Source organism: Acanthopagrus latus, chromosome 8, assembly GCF_904848185.1.
Source record: "Acanthopagrus latus isolate v.2019 chromosome 8, fAcaLat1.1, whole genome shotgun sequence".
Lineage (NCBI taxonomy): Eukaryota > Metazoa > Chordata > Actinopteri > Spariformes > Sparidae > Acanthopagrus > Acanthopagrus latus.
In genome coordinates this window covers 20506334-20525281 of record NC_051046.1, presented here as the reverse complement: position 1 = coordinate 20525281, position 18948 = coordinate 20506334, and the positions used below count along the sequence as shown (strand labels likewise).

The window sequence follows — 18948 nt, the reverse complement described above, 5'->3', positions numbered from 1 at the left end:
GAACAGATTTATATCAATCTTATGTCTGTGCGTTGAGTGTGGAGCTGGAGTTTCCAACACAGACTGGACTGGATTAGGGGAATCATCTCACCTGACTGTCTCTGAAGTAGAGGAGAGCATTAAAATGCCAACCATCACCTCTAAAGCTCACTTTTTAACACGGTGTCACCCATTTGTTCATTTCAGTTCAGTTCAATTCAACTTCATTACAGACTCAGAGTCCAGATGAACGACATGGCATTCATTAGAATAAATTTTGTACAAAGTTACAATGAAAGATCTTGGTTAAATTGTACGGTATGCACACATTTGTTTGCAATGATCCCTGAAATGTGGTTATCAAACACTTGAAATGTGAAAAAAAGATATTTAACACAGGCAGGATATTTGACAGTTATTTAACAATAGACTTTGTTTTCTTAAATGACATCAGTGCACTGAGACAGAAAGCTTAACTGGGAATTATTATAAATTGTCTAAACCCTCTTTTTTTGCATTATAATCTCTATAATGCAGATCTAGCCAAAGATATGCCGATACCAATATCTCTCTGATAGGAACATACCTGCCCACTGGCTCTAATAATGAGGTCTCCCAGCAAACAGTGATTACATTTCATGTCAAGTATGTATGAATCAAAGGTACTAAGTGTCACTTTGTGAAGTTAAGTCGGTAGATTTACTATTGGAACATTGGAGAGAGCCAGACTCTGTGCTCCTGCTTCAGGTCTTTATGCTGAGCTAAGCTAAATGTCTCCTGACTACCAGCATTGTAATCAAGACCAGCTGAGACAATCATGACCAAGACCTGAGTGTATCGAGGCTGAGACTAGTCAAAGGACTTGGAGTCAAGACCAAGACCAAGGCAGGGTCAAGACCGAGACGATCGGAACCTGCAAACCATTGGCACTCCTAAAACTGATCTGAAAGATCCGCATTCGCATGAAACACTCAGTTGACACATGGAAATTCATCTTCATACACCTCTTTCATCGCCATATATGCAGTGTATGTGTCTGTCATTATGAATGTGTCAAAAGGCACTGTGGAGGTACATTTTATATATTGGGGAATTTGACTTTTTTCTCTGAGCAAACAAATACAAACACAAAGGAGCTGAAATGAACTTAATCTTTATTCAACACTCCTTTTCCATGTTTTACCATCTTCCATGGAAACAACTGTGAAGTACAGTATGTGTCAAGCAATATTTGCAGTCACAGTCTTGAAAAAATTTCCAGACTGAGTGAAAATGTGGTCGATTCATAGATGAGACAGACATTCGGAAGTGTAACTGTTGTTTAGGTTCTAGTCTCCAACCACTTAAAGGTCCAGCTATCCCCTAAGATGTTCAAGCTCAGTTGAGGGAGCTCTTATAAAAAGAAACACAGACACATAAACTGCTCAAGCCATGACTGTTGTGTTGTGTTTATCAGCTCAGTCCTTTAGGTGACTCCAGCGCTGATCATGAGGTCGATTAGAGTCAGTCTCCTCAGGCCATGACCTGACTTCACATCAGTGATTGTCATAAACGACCTGTCTCTCTCCTCATAAAACATGTAGTGAACATCAGTGACCAGCCTTAATGCGATTGTCTATGGAAGTGAACGAATTACTCCAATTAAATTGGATTTATATTACAGACTTATTACAACTACTGCTGCTGCAGCAACAAAGTCGTGTTCAGTGGGCTGAGGAGAGCAGAGAGAGCGCTCCAAATCTCCGTGTTGTTTTATGGTTTTCTTCCACGGGGATCATGGGAAAAAATCCAATTTGCCCATTAATCTCATCTGGTCAGGGTCTCCGGACCTCCAGATACACCCGGGCCAGATCAAAGATGGAGGAAATACCATGTGACAGTGGTACAGATTTCCCCGAGAGACTTCAAACACACCATGATAGATAATCCAATTGAAATGGACACATCACCTTTAGGTGCTGGTTTGGGAGAATCGGTGCGTAATTTTTCTTCTTCGCCTGTTTTTTTTTTTTTTAAACCATCATTCCTGAGTTATTAGTCGGACTGACTGTTGGTTTGTGTAAAGCTCCAAAAAACTGCGTCATGCTTTGGAGATCTGAAATATTTGGTACCCAAGTGTCAGTGAGAAATGGGAATGGACTCTCACTTTAAAGTAAATCCATTTTTTTTTTCAAGCTTAGTCTATAAAGATCAGACAGTTACTAAATGTTTACTAAATAATACGAATAAAAGCCTGGAAACTTTATTTAGAAGCAGTAAGGTCATGTGATGTGGGTGTAGTTTCAGGTCTCATTATTTTTCACATCAGTAAATAAAATGCCGGTTCCTGCATCCAGTGACCACTGTGCAGCCATCGAAGTCTTGTGCGTAAAAGACGTGCATCCTGTGCCAAAAAAAAAAGTTCCTATCTTGTGCGCAAAAGTGCAGAATCTAAGCGGGTATGATGTGCGTTTTCCTGGTGACTGACATTGGCTGTGTGTCCCCGGGCTTGTTCCCTGAACGCGTCGGTGCAGTTGGAGTGAGGAGCCCATCAGCTCGGACCACATCTCAGAGCGGCGGAGCTCCGGTCTGGACGCGGGCCAAGCCTGTCTGGTGTCAAACCAGCCTGAACAGATACTCTCAGACATCTCATTTCTTCACCTCATTCCTGAGACGGGACTCTGCCCACCCCTTGTGTAAAGCAATTTAAACCTGATAGCTCATCATCTCCACTGAAAATATTTGCCGGACTAATAGACAGCCGCTCTTTGCTTTTTCCTCATAAGCGCTTCGCCACCGCGCAGAACCCGAGCCGGTCATGGCTTTTACGCGCAAACCTCCGACTGTCCTGTGATGTTATATTTTTAATCCAAGCTCGATTTGGAGATTCAACAAGTTTCGACTTCTTTTCTGTTTTATATTTTTCTTTCATCCGTGGAAATGCTCCGTCCAGATCCATAAAGGACCGACGTTTGGTTAATATGAACTTATTGCCAAGTGGAATATGTTTTTATTTATCGGTGACAATCTGCTGGCTGACGGCCGGGGTCGATGCATCCTGGTGGTAAGTGCTGTGCACTGATTTTCCGTCTTTATTTAAATGCTGATCCTCATGCCCACACGCTGAATGCATGGCTCTTTTATTAAACTGGCACATTTACTGTGGCGCGCAAAATGCGCTCCAATAATACAGTTAAATGTTTAATGAATCTTTAAATCAGACTACCTGTGAACATGTTTTTTTGTTTGTTTTTTTTTAACTTTGAAAAATCTCTTAAAAGTTCATATTTCCGTTTAAAATATTTATAAAAACAGTTGTGTTAATATGAAACGAAGTGAGTAAATTCCCTCCAGGGTTTTCATTGAGGTTTTCTTTTTTCTTTTTTCTTTCTTTCTTTCTTTTTTTTTTTTTTAAATCCTGAAGTTGGAGACTGAATGTTTGGAGAGATAAGTTGCCAGGATAAAGTCATTTGATATAATTTAATTTCTCTGTATTTGCTGTCTTTCTCTTGAATCTTTAATGAATATTTGCAAAGGTTCTGTTTCCAAATTCCAGACTTCATACTGCCTGTGATAGTGAGATGCTGTTTGGACAGATCATTTCCTTTTAGTTCCCTGTTTTCATGCTGCTCTTGTCTTTAATTGCTGCAGACTGCAAGTGTTCAAATTTCAACACAATTATTCACAGAACGCCATTTTGCCTTGTTGTGTTATTATCTTTCTGTCCTCTGATCTATTGTGCAGAGGTTAAATATAAAGGTATAGATTGAGTTCTTTGTAGATTTGTTGACAGAGGTTCAACATGTTCTTTAATATCTGTCTCTGAGATCATTTAGAGACTCTGTTAAATCAGATTCTGGACTGTCGTGTCCAGATGTTTTTGTATCTTCCTCAATTAATGATTAAAATGTTTTCTGGGATCTTCACCAGTGTCTGCTCCTCCACTCTGCAGGTACATGGGCACCCTGGGCTCCCAGGTGATGTGCGACAACATCCCTGGTCTGGTGAACAAGCAGCGCCAGCTGTGCCGCCAGCACCCGAAAGTGATGCAGGCCATCGGGGCCGGTATGAAGGACTGGATCTCGGAGTGCCAGCACCAGTTCCGCAACCACCGCTGGAACTGCAACACCACGGCCAGAGACCACAACCTGTTCGGACGCCTGTTGCTACGCAGTGAGTGGAGGGAAGCCTTTCTTACTTTAGACTAAATAAAGTTTGATTTTAAATTAATAGAAGTTTGAAAACAAATTGATGGAGAAACCTTTTTTTTTAATTTAGAGGCTCTGAAGTTAAAACTTCATGTCCAGCACGCATCCTGCCTGCTGAAGTGTCCCTGAGCAAGTCACTGAGCCTCTCTCAGCTCCAGGGCTGCAGTTGTAGTTGACCTCTGACCCCTCAGAGGGACAATACAGTTTCAGCCATTAGTGGATTAGTCAATCAAAAGAAAATAAACCGCAGTCAATCATTTCAGACATTTTTCAAGCAAAAAAGTCAAACATTCGCTGGTTCTAGCTTCTCAAATGAGTCAGTAAATGAGTCTTATGAGTTTTTGACTAAGCAAGCGTTCACTTTAAGGTCTGGGAAATCTAACCTTTTTTAAAAAACATTTCATAGACATCGTAACGTGTTTTCTAAGCATGAAAAACAATCTGTAGGGGGAAAAAAATGTTGATTGCTGCCCTTTAGGCATGATAGAAATTACAAAAGTTTTCCCTGTAGACTTTTTTAGTTTGTTGTAACCAAATAATAACGATTTAATCTTTAATAGCTGCTTGACTGTTGTCCTTGTTTTATCTGTTGATGTCAGATGAACGTTACATTAAATTAAGGTTTTGAGATGCTTACTTTTTCTCTTTCTAGAGTCGTATGGTTTCTCATGATGAGATAAGTCTGAACCTAAACTTCAAGCATGTTGGTTAGAGCAGGGCAGAGCGCCGTAACACACATCATCACGCAGAGATTGAATTGCAAAGGTGCCAGCAGCGCACAGTGACCTGGAAACACAAACCGGCGCACTGTTAGAAGATTTTGTTGGAGGAAAACATCGGCAATCATTTGTCTCATAACTTACTTCAGTAAATGTCCCAGTACTGAGGTAACATTGTTTATATTGCTCATCCTTGCAGTAAATGATATCAGATGCAGGGATCTTGGTAACGATATGACGACTTCAGGTGCATGACTAAGAATAGAAAGTTGGAGAGCAGATGGCCTGCAGCAGTTTACAGTACACCGGTTTGTGTTTCCAGGTCATTGTGCGCTGTGGGCACCTTTGGAATTCAATCTCTGCATGATCATGTGTGTTACAGCGCTCTGCTCTACACTAACCAACATGTTGGACCGTGTGTCTCAACTTAATGCTGACAAATCCTAACAACTGATTGGTTTTCAGAGTGTTGGGTAGATTTATTGCAACGCTGAGGCATCCTTGAAAATGGTTCCCTCGCAGATATGTTCTCTTCTTCACAGAGGTTGGATCACATTCCACGCCGCGTCTCGCTTTACAATTGTACATTTATCACGTCGACTGGTTTCTCTGTCCGTGTGTTCTTATGTTGAGCCTCAGTACTTTGTTAGAGCAACTATATGACGTCTGGTATGCAGATTTAGTAATCGTGTAAGTCATTTAGCAAGCATTAATACAGAATAGATACCATAATAACATTTCCCATACCCGGCTTCTCAGATGATAACATTTTCTCTGTTTTATATCATTTTTATTGTATATCTTGGATTTTTGATTGTCGGTCGAGAAAAACAAGCAATCTGAAGACATCACATGGGACTTTTGGAAAGTTTAATCTTCTTTTTTTTTTTTTAATTCTGACATTTCATGAAAGAGGCGATTCATCAGCGTGAATGGGAAAATACAGATTTTAAAGAAACAAAAGTGATAAGTTGCAGGTTTAAACAAAAATACAAACGTGTATACAAGTTTTGATTCAGTTTCATTATAATCATGTTTACGTTAGATCCACTTCAGCTACTGTCTCAGTAAGGAAGTTACTCTCCACTCAGCTCGTTCAAATGAGGAATGGAAGAAATTTTGTCTTCTTCCAAATAAAAGTAATCCCACCACTTTCAAGATCCACGTCGGGTCATTAACTCTGTTTATCTTACGGGATCATTTGCAGAAGAAGTCACTTGATTTATGGAGCTTTTCAAAGTCAAGAGAAGACACGGTCACAAATTTTTTTGGGGAGGAGGGTTGTCGTGGACAATAAATGTTACAAAGGGCATGACAAATGCCTCCTCCCATGCACTAATTAGTTGTTGCAGTTAGCAGCATCAGAGACTGAAATGAAAAGCAGCCTGCTGCTGCCAGTGACAGATGTGAGGTCTGGACAGAAGCATCCTGTCAAATTAAACGTGTCACTGTGCATCTCAGCAGCTAAAGTCGGTCTGTTACTCCTGTGAGGACGTGTTATAACAAGTCGTAATCTTTTTTTTATTGCTTCTGGAGGATCATCAGGACCCGGCGGCCTGATGTTCCTCTCCCATGCCCTGAGATTTAACCTGCGAGGCGGATCCTTCGACTTAGTCCGTTTCATGTCGGGGCCTCTAATCAGCCGTGTGGTATTTGGACCTCCCAGCCGGGCCCCGGCCGTGTCACACAGCATTATCATGGCACATCGGGGCCCCGTCAGAAGCTCCTTATTGTCAATGTCAGCGGGCTAATTTCAAACAATTACACAGGAGTTTTCCCTCCGTGGTGTCGTGTTCTCTCAGCATTCTCCTCATTAACCTTGTTAGGCACGCTCAACTTAGCTGCTGGACTTGGACACACACACTGATCACTGTATCTATAGTGTGTATTTGCCAAGGCAGAGTGAGCATTTGTAGTAACTCATTTCCCCTCTCTCTCTTCTGGACTATGATGACTGGACAGTTTAGAGATTGAATGATTGATTTAAAGCAACACTTTTGTGAGATATGGCCAGACGTTTGGTTAAAAACATTTTAAAAAAGAACAAACACTATCAACAGAGTTCTAAGAAACAACAGTGTTGATATTGTCAAATTATGTCAAATACAGCTGTGTACTGTGTTGAAGAGATGTCTACGGAAGTTAGCATGCTAACCAGTTAGCCCACCTTGTATCATAATCCAACTTTGTTCCGACAAGAGGCAGTAGTCCTCGTAGTTGCAGCTGACAGGTACAGCTGTTAGTATGATAAATTCACAAACTCAGAAAAGAAATACTTTTACATGTTTTCCTCATTAACAGAAAAATACAACCATCTCTTTTACCGAACTACGATGAGTTTGATTTAACTTATCCTAAAACACATTCGCCATAGACCATCTTGATTTGTCTTTCCACAATCACCTCTGATTTGGTCAAAATAAATCGATTCACACTGCTTCTCCTGTCCCTGCCGTGTCTTCATAGTCATAGTCTTAGTCAGAGCCGCTGTAAATCACCTCCGTACTGCATCTCCTATTGTAAAACTGATCTCAGTTGGTCTATGAGGCTGAGTTTTATTCCCAGTTTCCAGTCCGCTCGTGTTTAATCTCACGTAAGGCAGGTGACCTGTGATCCGAGTTCCAAGCTCATACATAGTGTTGGTCCACTGGCTCCACGGCTAACTGAGCTAATTAGCTACAGCCAGGGATAGTGAGCAAAGAGCAGCAGTTGTCTGTTGCTCTGGCGATATGCTGCCCCCTGTGTTTCTAGAGCTACCTTCAATTTCTGGCCTTATTTTACAAATGACACCATAAATAATTGTTTTTAAAATCATAAATTGTTTTATTGATTAAACATAAAAAAAACTACTGTCAAAAAAAGTTTATGGCTCTAAACATGTCAAAAATCCACTTCTTCTTCTGTGTGTGTGTGTGTGACTAACTTCTGCAATGGAGTTATGACACACACACACACACACACACACACACACACACACACTCGTCTTTCAGCCTTTGATGTCTCTGATCTCTCATCAGTTACAAGTGGAGGGAGATCAGGGTTCTCTATCAGGGCATTGCTGGTAAACGTTTGCTGTTTGTCCATGTTGGAGGTAGATGAAGCGTTTTTCATTTCATGCCCTGCATGAAATGAAAGCTCCGAGCAGACAACAACAAACATCGGTCATACAGGTAGCAGCGGTGGCCAAACATTTGAAGGATCTCTCTGTTTGTCATGGCTTAATTGTGCCGTCAGCCAGCCTGTATCTTGAAGCACCAGATCCAAGATCAATGAGAGATAAAGCCTTTATGTTTGATTCGCATCTCACATCAGTGGAGATTATTGATGTAGAGAAGCGTACCAGTAACTCTGCTGATCCTTTTTGGTCTCCAGTATTTGGACAGAGAATGTGGTGTCAGGGTTCTGACCTTGGTGTGTAGCTCTGTATGTTTTTTAGCCAAACACGACATTGCTCGAGGGGATTGGATCACTGCAGTCCAGACTGAAGCACCTCAGTGTTGAATGGATTGCCATGAAATGATTTTGTATATTTATGTTCTGGGATATTCATGGTGCCCCAGAGGATGACTTTAGTGATCCTCTGAACTTTTCTCCAGGGCCATCATGGGGTTCACATTTGTGGTTTTGACTGAAATAACTCAGGAACTATTGAATTGAAACCCCCCATTTTGGTAAGTGTTATAATAGTTTAGGTTGGTATTGGCCTGTTCATCACCAAGGTAAATAAATCTGATTCCGTGCGTGACCTTTTAAAATCTAGGAAGGACCTGCTTTCGTAAAACAAGTTTGCTTTCTGTTTACACTGTTTCGTCTCCTCCCCTCAGGCAGCCGCGAAGTGGCCTTCATGTACGCAATTTCCTCGGCTGGTGTGGTTTACACGTTGGCGCGGGCCTGCAGCCAAGGCGAGCTGGACTCCTGCTCCTGTGATCCCACCAAGAAGGGCTCATCGCGGGACGCCAAGGGCTCTTTTGACTGGGGCGGCTGCAGTGACCACGTGGAGCACGCCATGCGCTTCAGCCAGGCCTTTGTGGACGCCAAAGAGAGGAAGGAGAGGGACGCCCGAGCGCTCATGAACTTGCACAACAACCGAGCCGGCAGGAAGGTCTGAAATATGGGCATTTTATTGTGAAAAACTCATTTGGTTTTAGAATTGTGCGAGAATGGTTAGGTGACAGATTCACAAATCATGTGCAGTGTGTGTGACTGGTCTTGTCTCCTTGCCAGGCGGTGAAGCGCTTCATGACTCTGGAGTGCAAATGTCACGGCGTCAGCGGCTCGTGCAGCGTTCGGACCTGCTGGCTGGCCATGTCCGACTTCAGGCGCACTGGCGACCACCTTCGCAAGAGGTACAACGGCGCCGTGCAGGTGGCCGTCAACCAGTATGGCACTGGGTTCACTGCAGCGCACACACACTTCAAACGACCCAGCAAGAACGACCTGGTGTACTTTGAGGACTCGCCGGACTACTGCATACGGGACCACAAGTCAGGTAAGCACCCGCCAAGTTTTTTCCCTTTTTCTGTTGGTTCTTAAACCCTCTTCAGAGTGCTCTCATATCACATTGAGTTTGGAGATGATGACTGAATCTGACTGTAGATGAATCTGTAGAAGTTGTGTCTAGATACGCTCAACTCCCCAGCACTGATTTGGTCATTTGCAAATAAAAAAGAAATGAGGATGTTCAGATTGATATAAGGCAATATTTGGTTGCTGGAAATTACATGTTGAAATATTTATTTTTCATTCAGAGACTCTTTAAACGGTTTCATTCAACCAAAATGTAAATAACATGTCATAGTTTCTAGTATAGTAATTTTTTTCCCTGTGCCACAAGGGGCATGCTAACCTCTGTAGAAGCCCATTGATGACAGACTCAGAAGTGTTGAGTGCTGAGCTAAGTTTTAAACACTCAGATTAGCACAGATTTGCCAGATTTTTTACTCATTCATAATTTGGGTAGACTTTAAAGTGAGGGAATGAAAACAAGCCTGATTTGATGTTGCTCCTGTTTGTCAGATGTTTTCTTACAATTGAGCCTTGATTGTCTTCGAGCAGTTATGGTGGGCGCTAGCATGTTTTTCAACTGTCAGCAAACATCATTGTGTCACATCTCCAGTCATGGAACAGGGACTCCGCAGATTTATCTCGATCACGTCAGCTGGCACTTTTGTTTTACAGTGTAATGATGGAGGCTGTGGTCTCTGCAGCAGTCGTCCTGCAGAGTTGAGGAGTCCTTGTTATTGGTAACATATAGTGTTGACATGTGTGTCCAAATTCCAGCTGCTGTTCAACACCTGGATTGTAATTGTTTGGTTTCGTCTCCTTCAATCTTTTTGTGTTTTTCAAATGAACTGAGGCCGGACACAGCATCATTTTTTGCATCACTCAGGTGTGACAAAAATGTTGACCTGAGCATTTTCTTTTGCTTGGAATAAAACATAAAAACACACAACTGACTGTGTCTGTAGTTGTGCAAGATGTTTCTGTGAATTGATTACATTAACACACAAAATCTGTCATTTCAACCTGAGGTTTTAGTTTTTCATACATTACCTGCAGTATTTGTGCCCAGACAGGTAATCTGTTAAAGAAATGTGTGTCTGAGTAAAATCTGTGTTTATGTGTGTGGCTCAGAACAGGACAGTGAGACGGTGGGAGAAGAAAAACGTTTGTGTATGAAAACTGTGTTAGAGAAAGAGAGGAGAGAGAGTGTGTGTGTGTGTGTGTGTGTGTGTGTGTGTGTGTGTGTGTGTGTGTGTGTGTGTGTGTGCGTGTGTGTGTGTGTGTGCGTGCGTGCGTGCGTGCGTGTGTGTGTGTGTGTGTTCCAGTCGGAGGTGGATGCCTGTCAGGCAGCAGATGATCCGTGGCGATCGGGTGTCGGCCAGTTTAAGACCCATTACACACTTCTGTAGGCTGAAACCTAAGAGCACCACAGATCACTATAAATCACCAGCTCTGCAAACACACACACACACACACACACACACACACACACACACACACACACACTCACGCCGAAGGGCACGATTGGCCTGCAAAGAGAGGCATATTTCAGGGGCAGGTTGGATCATACAACATAACACAACACTTGACTTTGGAGGAGTTTGTGTTTGGTATCGAAGTGAGACGCCTTTCTCCAAAGTCATCTCCTGTTAGGTGTTAGAGGGTAGGTTGATGTGAACACTCTCTCCTGTTTTTTCCTCCCCTGTGTTGCATTGTGGGTAACCAATCATTGGCCCAACCTGAAATGAAAACAGGCACGAGTGTGAATGAGCTGCAGATTTTTGCACATAAGATATATTTCTCAGGAAAGGAAACTTTGGATGATGTAGAGATCCAAACCTTGTCATGTCTTCTGTGCGCTGCAGTCGATGTTCTCAGGCTCCGTCATGGTGTTTTAGGTGCCACGACAGTTTTATGACCTTAAAGAAGCATGAAGAATGGTCCGAAGTATGGTTTTAATTTAGAGGGCAGGGCTGTTTGATGTGTGGAGATAAAAGCTGCGAGAGCGTAGTCGTGTCTCTGAGCATGAAGGTGTCATTGAATGAGTTCCACAGTTGATTTATCTGTTGGTATTTTGCTTTTGGACGGTTTACAGACAGGAAACATGGAGGGAGGAGGAGGGTTGCAATCATAGACTGTATAAATTGTGGACAGGGGGGCTTCCTCTTCTGAAAAGTGGAGCAAATTACAGCTCAGACCACATTTTTACGCCCAAACCCGACCTGATCTCGTCTTCCAAAAAGTTAGATTTTCTCTCTTTGCCTGTGGCTATTCCTGACTATTTAATCACCAGGCAGGTGCTGTCAGATGAACTTGATGTGCGACTTATAGATCCCGGGTGCATAAGTTACAAATAGGACCCTTACAACCTGCAAGGCTGAGCAAGCGTTTCATGCTCAACATCTTTTATGAATCGAAAGTAGGCACACCATCAGAAATGAGCTTAAGATAAGTACAAATCGAAGAACGTTATCATAAATGAGGCCCTCTGTCTGAACCTGAGGGTCTGGTATCATCCTCTGAAGCCGATGCAGCAGTGCCTTGACCCTGCAGTCTTTCTAGTGGCCGGCAGGAGGACATCCCACTGGTTTTAGAATGGAAGTCCGATTGTATGTAAAAATGACTCTACTTCTCTCTTAACTCATTAGGTCAGTGGTCCCATTCAGAGAAAATAGAAGCTAAAGCAGAGTATGCTTTACAGCCTGGCTACCTTGTGATTGGCAATTTGCTGACTCGGCATACCCTCAGGTTCTCAGTCAGATCCAATCAGGACATCTTCCCCAGCTCCACCGTCTCCTCCACATGTAATCACTTCTGTTTTCAAACCACCAAGTAGTGTAGTCTGTAGTCTGCTCACATTCCATCAGCACTGTCGTGTTTCACAGTTTGATCAAAGTTCTTTCAGTATCTGTTTGTAGTTGAAACGCCCCTCATTCTATCAGAGAGAGACAGAGAGCGGCGTCTCTTTCTCTCTCGCGATCAGACTTTGATGTTTGCATTTAGCAGCCAGAAGTGAGGGGCTTTGATTGAAGACAAAATGGAGAGAAGTTTAACTTGTTCATTTTTATATTCTACCGAAATTGTAGTGATACAAAGCTATTTGAAAATTGTCAAAGCTCCTGTTTCAGTTTTACAATTAATTCACGTGACACCTACGCTGTGAACTGTTTTGAGCTGTCAAAACAAAAAACAAGATATCACCTTGGCTTTTAGAGAGTGTGATGGACATGTTTTCTTAATTTCTGATGTTTAATAGACCAAACATTGAATCATTTTAAAGAGAAGATAATCTGCAGGTTAACTGACAATAGAGAGAATCATCAGCTGCGTCCCAACAGTCTGATCATGGCCTCATTGTGCTGCAGAAACCATCATCCTGATGGACCTCTGGCCCCCATTTGGGAACAAGTGGAGGGTTCACAGCAGACATGAGGGCTTTATGTGCTGTGTGCATGTAAGCAGGGTGAGGTAACACACACACACACACACACACACTCTCTGTTGGCCCTGGGCCTCTCATGAGAACTGAACTCGCTCACTCTCTAAAGACTGTCTCCTCTGGGACACACACAGAGTCAGGCATGTCAACTCAATCCTGACATGTACTGTACATCGAAATCTCTCCCTCTCTTTTAGACACACACTTATGCACGCACTCACACACACCAACACAAACATGACTCACAATCGCTCTTGAAACACACACTTTGAGTTATTGGCTCTTGTTCTTTCTCACATCACACACACACACACTGAAAAACCTCTGAAAGACATGCAAATTTACCCTCAATCATTCTGGAAACACACACACTGAATCCTTTCTCACAGACAGATGGACACACACACACACTCAAACACACACACACACACACACACAGGCTTGGAGCCCACAGAGATAGTGAGACGGCCCCTCTGTGCCTCTTTAAAGTGTGAAATCAATTTCCCTCGGCCCCGGCGAGGCTCAGGTGCTAAACTCATCTCTCGGCGCCCCCTCATCTTAATTCAATAAGCAGACGCAGGGAGAGCGAAGGCTGTGAGGAAGACTCTGGCCGTGATGTCATCTCTAGCAGGGCAGCATACCGTGGATGACGGGCGGGCGCGCTGCCAGAGAGGGGCGGAGCTTCAGGTCATGCCCAGACATATTACCTGGTGAGGGAACGGTGCAGAGACGGGACGCACTCGCAGAGCGGAGCAGAATGTAAACACGAGCAAATTCCAGAACAATGTTCGAGATGGTACTTGACGCCAGTGCATCATTTTTTTTTCTAAACCTTTATTTATACAGGAGAGACACATGTTCTTCTTCAGTAACACTTCACAGTCAGACGGGAGCAGTCAGTCACACCTGCACAGTGCAGCCAAAGTCCTCTGCTGGAAGAACATCTGCACCGCAGCAGCTACAGGGCGGGTTTGATCGCGGTTTTTAAGATTAAATCTGAAATAGAACCAAGATTATCACAAAACTTGAAAAGACTGCAGAGTCAGTGATGCTTTTTGTTATTTTACAGGGCTTCAGATATTTTATTCATCAGTTGAGATTGTGAAGTGTTGATTTACAGATTACTTATCAAATAAATTCTCTACAAATTCACGCACAAAATATACAATTCAAGACATGCCAGCGGGATCAAAAAGATAGAAGGAATCAAAAACAAAAACCAAAACAGATTAAGATTATTGTCATGTAAAGTTTACACGGTTACAGGTTTTAACATGTACTGTTTGATATTACTGTGAGAAGGAATTTCCACCTCAGACAAAGAAGTCTTAATTTAAGTAGACAGTTCCAAAACTTTGGCTTTTGTTTCGCAAAACCCAAAGATATTCAATTACACAACATATATTTTTTTAGAGAAGCAAATCCTTTAATATGAAAGTCTAGAACCAGAAGATTGTTTTGCATTTCACATTGAAAATGTTCAAGATTATTGTAAATTAGGATGTCGCTGTCGCTGAAGGGATTTAGGACTCTGACCATGTCAGCTGGGATTCATTTTGTAATAATGATAATTACAATACAACCATTTTTAATTATAATAATAATAATATAAATCATTTGGGGCTGCACAGTGGCCCAGTGGCTAGCACTGCTGCCTCACAGCTAGAAGATCGCCGGTTCGCATCCCGGTTGGGACGCCTGGGATCTTTCTGTGTGGAGTTTGCATGTTCTCCCTGTGCAGCGTGGGTTTTCACCGGGTACTCCGGCTTCCTCCCACAGTCCAAAAACATACTGAGGTTAATTGATTATTCTAAATTGTCCATAGGTGTGAATGAGAGTGTGGTTGTTCGTCTCTGTGTAGCCCTGCGATAGACTGGCGACCTGTCCAGGGTGTCCCCTGCCTTCGCCCTAAGTCAGCTGGGATAGGCTCCAGCCCCCCGCGACCCTGCAGAGGATTAAGCGGCGTACACATAATGTGTACAGATGATGGATGGATGGATAAATCATTTGATAATTTGAGGTCGATCAACTAATCGGACACTAATATGATCAAATGGCTGAAAAGTGTATTTAAACACACAGTGTGTGTTTGTCTGAGGCTGCTAGTTGTGTTTTCTGCTGCAGTCTGTGAACTCTGCAACACCTTCGTCTCTGTGAGGTGATGTAACAGGCAGAAAAGATGCCGTTGGATTGTTGTGATGTTAATGAGGTGCGGTCAGTTTGTGATGCTGTCAGCATTATCCTGTAGTGTATGTAAGAGCTCGCTGACGCAGGGTGTGATCGCTGCTCTTTATAGACTTCTCCAACGTGCTGTGCTGGTAGGCAGCGGAGTGAAGTTCACAGAGGTCAGATATGCAACATAGTGGGAAAGAACGCTGATGATGACTTTGCACAGCAGTCAGAGTACAAACACTTCATTATGTACTTCAGTAGATTTTTCTGACAATTTTGTTTCTTCTGTGTGACTATTTGATCCTGGAAATGGGACTCAGCAATCAACTGTCTTTGTGATGCATTTAGGAACAGCTGGGACAAATCGTACTGATTCAACCTTTTAGTCAGATTTTATCAATATGACGTGAACTTCAGTTAGCTTTGCAAAATGCAGTGTTCATCTTGACACAACCAATTTAAATTTGATGCACGGCATATATGGGCCCGATATTGGAAAATTGGAAGGTGTGTGTGGGCCAGTGAAGGGCGACATTCAGGAGAATGTGTACATGATCAGTGTGGCCAGTCTGAGGAGATAGTGTTGTGTGTGTGTGTGTGTGTGTGTGTGTGTGTGCAAGCAGTGGATGTCTCCTGTAAAATGAAGAGCTGATGAAGAGTGGGACTGCAGGCTGACAGCTCCTATCATCAATCTCTCATCTCTCCTCCGTCCAGCGTTCATCATCTTACTCGCCCCCTCTGTCTCCTCTGCACCGTACTGCCAGAATTATACTGCGCTCTCATTGGCTCTCCATTATTGGTAAAACTTCTTCTATTGGCTCATGAACCCGCCAAGTCTTGATTCCACACTGGACTGACTTAGTTAAAGGGGGAATTGTTCCTTCAAGACGTCCAAGTGATTTCCCGTGATGCTTCTCACCTTTTTAGCCTGGAATAATTGTGAGTGTAGGTGTCAAACAGGAAATCTCATGTTGGAAGGAAACTACTGAAATGTGTTTTTTTCATTTAGTGGAGAAATCTGATGTTGTTTCAGTGGGAAATGAAAAACCTACAGCTGCTGTAAAAACGGATTTAACCTCGAGCAGAAGTTCAGCTCATCGTTTGAGGAGGAAAAGTTTAAACATGCATTAAGTTAGATTTTCTCTCTCATGTGGAAAATGAACAAAGTTTCTTGTGCAGGAGGCTCATCATACATTGTTAAGACTATTTTTACAACGTTGAATCGACATTTAAAACAATCTGTGGGTCCTCTGATGTGCAGCATTTCCAAAAAAAGTTTAAACTGAGTTAGCAATTAAATCCAGCACCCCCAGGCTTAAAGTTCTTGATGACGCTTACACGGAATGTACAGTATTTACAATCCAATTATAGAAATTAATTTGGTATGGACCATTCAGCATAATTAGGCCTCTCTCTGTCTCTCTCTCTGTCTCCAGGTTCGATGGGGACTGGAGGGCGGGTCTGTAACCGGACGTCTCGCGGCATCGACGGCTGTGAGGTGATGTGCTGCGGTCGAGGCTACGACACGTCGCGGGTCAGCCGGACCACCAAGTGCGAGTGCAAGTTCCACTGGTGCTGCGCCGTGCACTGCCAAGACTGCCACCAGCAGGTGGACGTGCACACCTGCAAGGGCCAGACGTGACCGGACGCCACTGGCCGACCGCTCGCTACATGTATGGGACTGCACATTTTCCGGGACGTCCCCCCTCGTCGGTGCTCAGCCTTCATTTCACTGCCCAGAGATCAGCTGTCAGTCATCGTAGATAGTCTGCTAAAGTAAATATAGGTGGCGCTCTGTCTTTGCTGCTCATGCTAGAAAGTAATCCCCGAATCACCTCTGTCTGCTGGTTGATGTTGCCTTCAAAGACTCCAGACTTCAGAGCGGAACACTGAATAGCTTTCATCAACATGTTATAGGTTAAGAAAGTAGTGAGCTGTACCTTTATTTAAATAATATGTCAAGCAACACAAACCTGTTCATACTGCAGTGACTCTACACCCCAACCTGGTCCTCAGAGACTGACGCGGCTCTTGTTTTATGGAACTGACATCTAATGTATAAACATGTCATCATTTGGAAAGCTTCCAGCTCTCCACACTGCGCTACCTTCAGTTAACCTACAGTAACGGTACCAGTCTAGACCTGAGAGCTCAGCTGGGACGATCTCGCCATATACTGTACAGGGATATCAGCATATTGCTGCCAGTTCTAACACTTGTTTCACCTGCAGTCAGTGTCAGTCACAGACGGAACTTTTCATAGCTTCAGTTTTGTTTGTTGTGGTTTTACAACTAACATGAAGACCTGATCCAGTGTTGCACTGTAATCATTGACAGCATGAGATGAATGATACAGCCTAATAATGGAAAAAAAAAGATGAATAACCATAGTGTTTAAATTACAGCAGAAAGGCTTTCCTTGCCTGTAGGTGGCAGCTTCAACATATCTGCAGCGGTCTTTAAGAGGTGCAGGTGGGATCTGAAAATGAGCTTCACCTGGTTTATTTCCACGTTTACTAAATTTATATGACCAAAAGCTTCTAACTTGATAAATGAACACAGTAAAGAACAAAGAAGATGACCTCACATTTGAGGACGAGCGTGTCCAGTTGCAAAGTCTACTTAAAAAAAAAAAAAAATGCTGTAAGACATATAGTATTCTGTGGACTCAGTCACTGTTAACGTAAGTCTAAATCCATCCAGCACACCAACAGACACGTTAGTATGAGTTAGAAGGACGACTGCAGCCCGAAGAAGCCGTGTGTCAACACATCCAGACCAGCTGAAGTTTAATCACTTCAACAGCCTGCTGTCATGTTCTGCAGAGGTGTTAATCATCCATCATTTCTTCTCATTTCACTGTATTTATTTACTCTCCAGTGTGTTTGTGATGTCCTGACAGAACAGGTCACAGGAGTCTGTAACTCACCTGCTCACCTGAGACGACAGATACAACCGGCAAAACTTCATCACACACTGTGTCCATGTTTAAACACGACAAAGAGTTGACACACTCGTTGCAAATCTCTCAGCAAAACATGTAAACCAGGCAGGCCTTTGTTTGTTTGTTTGTTTATGTAAATATGTGGTTGTGTAAATTAAAATCAGATGTATAGTGTAAGGAACCAATACCTGTAATCAATACACACTGTTTAACCAATAAACACTCTTTCACTTTCTCAGAGCTGTCAGATAAGTGAAATTCCTGCTTTGTTCTAACTTGATTTGTTTGTTTTTTATCATTCTAATCTAATCGGTGATAAAAAAAAAAACTTGGTAGTCAGAATTAAATGTAGAGTTTGCAACACGGATGTCAAACAGCAGAAAGAAACACCCAGAAACCCAGAAGAATCTACTTGTGTTTCCTGTTGGATTTGTCCAGTGATGTCCTTAATTCTCAGCGATTAAATCAGTGTGGAACGTTTTATTATCAATCCATGAAGACCTCTTCAAGTCTGTGCTTCACCTACAGACCATGTATACTTTGCTGATTGTGTTTTAATTCCAACCACACTGTTTTACATGTTTGGATGTATTTATTTTTCTTGCAAAGTAGCTTTTGCTTTCTGTTGATTCTGTGTGGCATGGAAATCAAGCAGACAGATGAAAACTTCAGTGAGCATCTCTTTTTCATTCATCTGTTTGTTTGCTGAAATGACATCATCATTCTTTGGTGATGCAGTTTAAGATTGATTTGGAAAGTCTGACAGCCTCACAACAACAATGCAGAATGTGTGCTCACACAAGTTCCAGATGGTTCGCTAAAAGGTTTTTATATAATAACTTAAAATAAAACATGTTCAAAATTCTAAAGCATTATTACCTTTGATTAAAGTATATGTGTGTTGTAGAAAATGGGTGCCGCTGTGCCTTAAAATATCATGTTTGTGTCAGAATACAGAATGGAAGTAAAGATCACCGTCGCCCCTCAGGATTACTTTAGATCAAA

The 18948-nt window shown here is 42.6% G+C and overlaps 1 protein-coding gene across 3 annotated transcripts; it reads left to right on the top strand.

Annotated features, from left to right (window-relative positions):
- Window positions 1-84: 84 nt before the first annotated feature.
- wnt2 (wingless-type MMTV integration site family member 2) lies at window positions 85-18178 on the top strand. 3 transcript variants are annotated; one of them, XM_037107235.1, is made up of 5 exons: window positions 85-1954; window positions 3911-4131; window positions 8710-8987; window positions 9110-9374; window positions 16436-18178. In XM_037107235.1, exons 2-5 carry the CDS (start codon window positions 3915-3917, stop codon window positions 16639-16641), a joined length of 966 nt encoding a protein of 321 aa, XP_036963130.1. In that variant the 5' UTR covers window positions 85-1954; window positions 3911-3914; the 3' UTR covers window positions 16642-18178. The 3 variants fall into 3 exon arrangements, with proteins under 3 accessions (XP_036963130.1, XP_036963129.1, XP_036963131.1); XM_037107234.1 differs by having other exon boundaries at window positions 85-3022; XM_037107236.1 differs by lacking the exon at window positions 16436-18178 and adding an exon at window positions 10064-10335 and having other exon boundaries at window positions 85-3022.
- The last annotated feature ends 770 nt before the right edge of the window (window positions 18179-18948 follow it).

Coding starts and splice junctions, on each gene's coding strand:
- wnt2 (XM_037107234.1), top strand. CDS start 2,940: ATGAACTTATTGCCAAGTGGAATATGTTTTTATTTATCGGTGACAATC. Junction 8,988..9,109: donor ACAACCGAGCCGGCAGGAAG/GTCTGAAATATG, acceptor TCTCCTTGCCAG/GCGGTGAAGCGCTTCATGAC. Junction 9,375..16,435: donor CATACGGGACCACAAGTCAG/GTAAGCACCCGC, acceptor CTCTGTCTCCAG/GTTCGATGGGGACTGGAGGG.